This window comes from Arachis ipaensis, chromosome B08 (genome assembly GCF_000816755.2).
Source record: "Arachis ipaensis cultivar K30076 chromosome B08, Araip1.1, whole genome shotgun sequence".
Classification (NCBI taxonomy): Eukaryota; Viridiplantae; Streptophyta; class Magnoliopsida; order Fabales; family Fabaceae; genus Arachis; species Arachis ipaensis.
The window spans coordinates 120,054,535-120,060,323 of NC_029792.2; the positions used below are offsets into that span (position 1 = coordinate 120,054,535).

At 33.4% G+C, this 5,789-nt stretch overlaps 1 protein-coding gene and 1 long non-coding RNA gene across 5 annotated transcripts in view; one reads left to right on the forward strand and one right to left on the reverse strand.

Moving 5' to 3' along the window:
- Positions 1-4,614, reverse strand: part of LOC107611515 (protein tesmin/TSO1-like CXC 7) — a 6,694-nt gene extending 2,080 nt beyond the window's left edge. The window contains exons 1-6 of one of the 4 annotated variants that reach the window (XR_002352975.1): positions 4,574-4,614; positions 3,106-3,506; positions 1,851-2,296; positions 1,637-1,771; positions 1,358-1,464; positions 418-1,036 (exon numbers count right to left, since the gene is read on the reverse strand). Coding sequence is in view for 3 of the 4 variants with exons in the window: in XM_021109883.1 (XP_020965542.1) it covers positions 348-905 (558 nt within the window). In the remaining variant the exon portion in view is untranslated. Of the gene's footprint in view, positions 1-347; positions 1,037-1,357; positions 1,465-1,636; positions 1,772-1,850; positions 2,297-3,105; positions 3,507-4,573 lie in introns of those variants that run through there. The other 3 variants (XM_021109883.1, XM_021109884.1, XM_021109882.1) reach the window with 3 other exon arrangements.
- LOC110266071 lies at positions 2,249-2,648 on the forward strand. Its single transcript, XR_002352977.1, has 2 exons — positions 2,249-2,324; positions 2,536-2,648. It is a non-coding gene; the product is annotated as an uncharacterized LOC110266071 (long non-coding RNA).

Below are 5,789 nucleotides of genomic sequence, written 5' to 3' on the forward strand. Positions count from 1 at the left end.
AACAAACTAAAATAGAATTTTATAAATAATATTATATAAAAAAATATACTAAAAGAAGTATAAAAAAATTAAATATACTAAAAAATAATATTATAATTTAATATTATATTTTTTTAGTAATTAACTAATTATCTATCTAAAAGTGATTTTAATTAATATTATCCAAACAATTTCATTTTATCAAAATCAATTTTAGTATAAAATTGCCAAACATAAATCATGTTGGCACAAACTCACTTCTATCCAAAATCAATTTTACAAAATCACTTTCATTCAAACTTCAGTTTAACCAACTCTAATCCAAACACACACTAAACTGTTGTGGACAATACTAGTAGAAATTATACCTGTAAGAAGTCATCATTCTCGGGAAATAGATGTTGAAATTGAGATGATCCATTATCCACCGTGATGTTGTTGCTGCCATTGTTGTTGCTGCCATTATTATTACTATCATTAGTCAAAACATGTACTTGTTGGTTGTTGACGATTCCATACTCATTCATGCAATCGTCACATTTACACTGATTAGAGCAGCCAACTCCAGCACTGAAGCAAGCGCAGTGCTTGTTCTTGCACTTTGATTTCCTGCAGTTGCATCCTTTTCTGTGCCTTGCTGCTTCGTTCCCACCAATAATAATCTTGGATTGAAACGCCTCTGGATCACGTAATTCTATTTCTTTTTTCTTCTCATACACTTTATCCCTGTTATTCTCATTATTCTCGCACGCTTTGCAAGTACAAGAATTGTTGCACAAATTTCCAGCACGAAGACATTCACAATAAAGTTGCAAGCATCGACTTTTTTGGCAGTTGCAGCAGCTGCCATTATCACTCCCTTTCTTGTTACCACCACCAGAAACAATATTCACAGCTCCTCCATTCATCTTGTCACAAGAGTCCATCACAGTGAATGTGTGAGACGAGGTGATCTGAAGAAAGAAAATGGATTATTCCTAGTCCGGATGGTTCTGATGACTGGTAGCGGTTAGAGCAGGAAGAATGAGATTGCCACCCCCAGAGCTAACGAACTGGTCTAGCTCAAAAGAACAATAACATCTTGAGTTTTGACTCTTAATAAAAGGTTTGCGAATAAGCATGAATTTAAAGAAAAATCTGTCTTTGTTAGCAGCAAAACACCGAAAAGATTGAGAAATTTTATATATTTATTCAACTCAACATGCTATCTTAGGTTCTTCGTTTAGATATGATTGAGTTAATCTTTTTATCCTTATTTCTTATCTTTATTTTTAAAAAAAATTTCATATAATATTAAAATTCAATTTATCTTATCTTTTTTTAAATCTTATTTTTGAAAACCTTTTCGCCCGACAAATTCACCTGATTTTTATATTACCTTTTTGCCCGACAATTCATCTCATCTACCAAGCCATCTTCAGCATCAAAGATAAACTCTTCAAGTAATTGCTCTTGCTGCTGCTCATTCTCTTTATCATTTTCATCCTGTGCAGAATGAAAAATATTTAAAATTGTATAAGAACAACAAGGTGGATACTAAAAGAATTAGGAAACCCACTGGACAGGAATGGCTAATATATTTTCTGGCCAACATCTATTGCTTTCAAAAACATATTGTAATCAAAGTTTTGTTGACTTGAAAGATGCTTTACTCAACCTCTTGTTCTTCCTCTTCATTCTGTTCATCGCCTTCTTGGTTTTGGGGAGGTGGAGGTGGAGGGGGAGGCTGCTGATTTTGCTGCTCTGGTGGGTTCTCACTAACAATTGACTGGGGAAGAATAACCAGTTCTACCTGTATCAAAAAAGAAATGTTAAATAAGTTATCAGAAAGTAACATTGATGTGCGAAACTTGCACTTAAAGAAACCTTACAGCTTTTTTCAGGTCATCCACATAAACCTTATCACGTCCCTCCAGAGCAGCTAAGCACTTTGCAACACGAGCAGCATATAGCTCAGCTCTGTGCCCCTGTTGTTCATAATAACTATTTAAAATGATCAATCCATGCCTTGGTCAGCAAATATACTTCTTGCATGATTTTTCCTAGTAGCACCTTCAACACTGGTCATTGATTGTGTTTCATCCGGTGAAATACCTCAAATACTAGAAATTAATAGTTGAACCTATCTATGACGCTGTTGTTCTTCAGCTTCAATCTCCTTCACATTGCGTACTATGTGCTGTATTTTCTTTGAAAGACTATTATTATGCTCCTCAATGTGTTCAAATAACAATTCAAGTTGCCTTTTATAAGCTGCACACCGTTTTTTCTCTATAGCCAATTGCTGAGATAGTTCTCGAATTTTATCATGTTCATTCTGAAAATTGCAAAAGAAAAAAACAGAGGTAAGTAAGTGGAGAAAGCCCAAATACGAGTATCAGAGATTATTCAAAAGATCACTTAAGTTTCTTCATAGGACATGGTTTAACGGAGAAAAACAAATGCATCTATAAGAGCCTTTTCCTTTTTCTTTTTAATAAAAGACAAGTTTATCTTATTACTAATAGTACTGCAAATATGACTATGTTCTGAAAATTGCAAAAGAAAAAAACAGAGGTAAGTAAGTGGAGAAAAACCAAATACGAGTATCAGAGATTATTCAAAAGATCACTTAAGTTTCTTCATAGGACATGGTTTAACGGAGAAAAACAAATGCATCTATAAGAGCCTTTTTCCTTTTTCCTTTTTCCTTTTTCCTTTTTCCTTTTTCCTTTTTCCTTTTTCCTTTTTCCTTTTTCCTTTTTCCTTTTTCCTTTTTCCTTTTTCCTTTTTCCTTTTTCCTTTTTCTTTTTAATAAAAGACAAGTTTAGCTTATTACTAATAGTACTACAAATATTCTTAATTTTTGCATCTTTGTAAAACTATATTTTCACTCTGAAAACATGAAGTACTTTAGAAAGAATGAATCTTGTATTTGAGAATGTTCACTCAAAAGTAATTTTGGATCAACTGTGTAAAGGCATAAGATGGGAACTTCATTAGTATTAGCTGTTGAATTCAAACTCTTGTGAGGGCTGCGCAGATAGTTGATAGCACTGTTCCAGATGCAATCTTTCTATCAGGCATAGACCAAGAACTCACATATTATCATATACATATTTCAGTAAAGGAAGAACATTAACTAACCGGATATTGTTCATAAATGCAATCCTTTCTGCCTTTTCCAGGTGTCAAAGGGTGTGTGTGCTCCTTTACAAACTTTGTGACAACCCATTTACCGGAACTAACTTTCCTCACCAAAATCATTGCCCTGCAACCAACCCTTGTCTCTGCCCTTTGCCTTACAATTTTTTCACGCTTATCGGGCATTCTGTAACCCTCTTTGTTGCAAACAAGAGCACGTCCAATTGCAGAACCATCACGCCTTGACCGTGAGAGCTTACTTACACGTATGACAAATCCAACACGCGTGGCATATGCATTATAAAATGCATGCGCTGTTGCTTCCGAATCAAACTCCTGACCCACGTATGGCTCAGCATGTGCTATTGTCTCACCATTAATGGAGCCATCAATCCTGAGCTCCACTGCAGCACAAACAAATAAGTTGTAGTTCATGCAAAACAGCCATTAATGAAGCTTTGTACCAGAAAACAGTATTGTCCTCAAAACAATGTAGTTCATGCAAAGGGGTTCTAACATATTCTCAGCTCAGGCCACAACCAAGCAAAGCCCAATATCACTAAACACAAGTTAGGCCATTGCGTTAATAATAATTAAATAGTAATTAAAAAATAATCATTACTCGTTCAGCAAAGAATATCACTAACCAGTAACCACAAGTTCAAAACGGTTGTATATTTGTAGATGACAAAACAAGATGTCAGAATTGAAGCAAAAGTTCAACTACTTCTGTATCTTTAAAAACTGTAGCAAAAAAATTTGAAGGATGTATTTATCTGCAAATAACAAAAGAATGAGACTTCCATGCTAATGTATTTCACAAGACAGAAGAATCAGTTACCACCCTCAAGGGACAAAATGTTCTGAAATGAAATCAATATAGGATCAAAGTAATCACGATCAGTTCAAATAACTTCTGGATATCTCCTGCGACACATCAAATATATAAAAAAATTTGTGCTGAAATTTAACAAGAGAAACCAAATGGATCTAAAACTTCAAATTCCCACGGAACCATAACCCTATGAAATGGCTGCAGGAAACATATCAGATACATACATAGATAAAGTAGTATTGATTTCCTATAAAATATAAATGAAAGTTACTTTGGATTATTACACAAATTGAGAGTCAGATTTATGCATTAATAAAATAAAAAAAAAAAATAGATACACAAATCTAATTAATAACAAATCTGATAGTTTGATTTGTGTCTTCTACATCTTAGTTAAACACAATATACTTCAATAACACTGTAAAACACTGCCTTCTTCCTATATCAAAAATAAAAAATGAGCATAAAATTCTAAGAATATATTTTAAAAGTATCAGTTATCTAAGACAGAAAATTGCTGGAAATGGCCCAGTTCTTCTAACCAATATACTTAACATCCAGGCAGCTGAAAACACAAGTGAAATGCAAAGGATAACCTTTAATGAACCAAACTAACCAAGAGGATGAGAAACTCACTAGATTGCTATTTGAGTATATTTGAGTCCTTAGCAGATCAGTTTGAGGCCCAATTGCAACTGGTAGTAAAAGTAGAAGTAATACATTAGCCAAACAAGAGAGAAAACAAAGTCAGAGATTCATATAACTCATCTAAAAGAAAACAACGTGGCAATAAGCAAGAGCAGCAAGCAAAGACAAGTTAGAGTAATATAATATTAAGCAGAACACGCAGCCAAGAAAAGAAGCACATGTTCATGGTTTCCAACCCATTTACAGGATCAGGGCACTGTTCCTCTACATTGGGGATAGTGGGAACTTGGCTGAATCTAAATCCATTGAGGAAACTGGAGTTGAAATTAGGATCCATTTTCAAAGGCATGAAATCTGAAAGAAAATTCACCTCTTCCATCAATATTATTAATCAAAAGTGTAGTTATGTGTCACCATAAAAACCACCACCACTACAACAACAACTACTAAACATTGCATGGCTACATGAACCAAACAAAACAAGGCCATAGTATCCTGTCCTAAATCAAAATTAAATTTAAATAATTAACATTTAATCCCCTTTCAGATTTAAATATCTACCTTCCCACAATAATATAAGATGCTAATATATACTATATTCCATGGAAAATCAAATGTAGCTAGGGCAGAAGCAGAATGCCATGAAAAAGACAAGGATTTATGGATGTGGAGATAATTACAACACAGCTCACATCAACACCTTACATGCATGTATTAAAACTAGCTGAAGAGGGAAACTTTAGAACCCTAGGAGCTAGAGCCGCGCGATTCATGCGTACAAAAAATGAAATTGAGGAAAGAATAGACAAATTGTTGAGTAAGCAAACATGATTATCAAAACAAGTAAGGAGCTTGAGATTAACAACATGCAGCACAGCAGCAGCAGAAGAGGGTAGTTCTTTTTTTTTTTTTTCAATTTTTTTTTAAATAATAAATAAAATAATTGGATATAGTTAGCTGAACATGAAAGAAAGAGATACAGAATATAGAAGAACATATCAAAATAGTTTCCAATATGACTCCAATCTAATTCCCTATATCTATATTAAAAATCCAACATGGGACCATGCCTTTTAGATTCATTAACCCCAAATTCAATAACAAAAAATTAAAATATTATACAAAATTGTTGACTAAATCAAATCAAAATCATATTCCTAATTTATTTCATGAATTAGAAATTTTTTTTTATTTTAGGTTAATA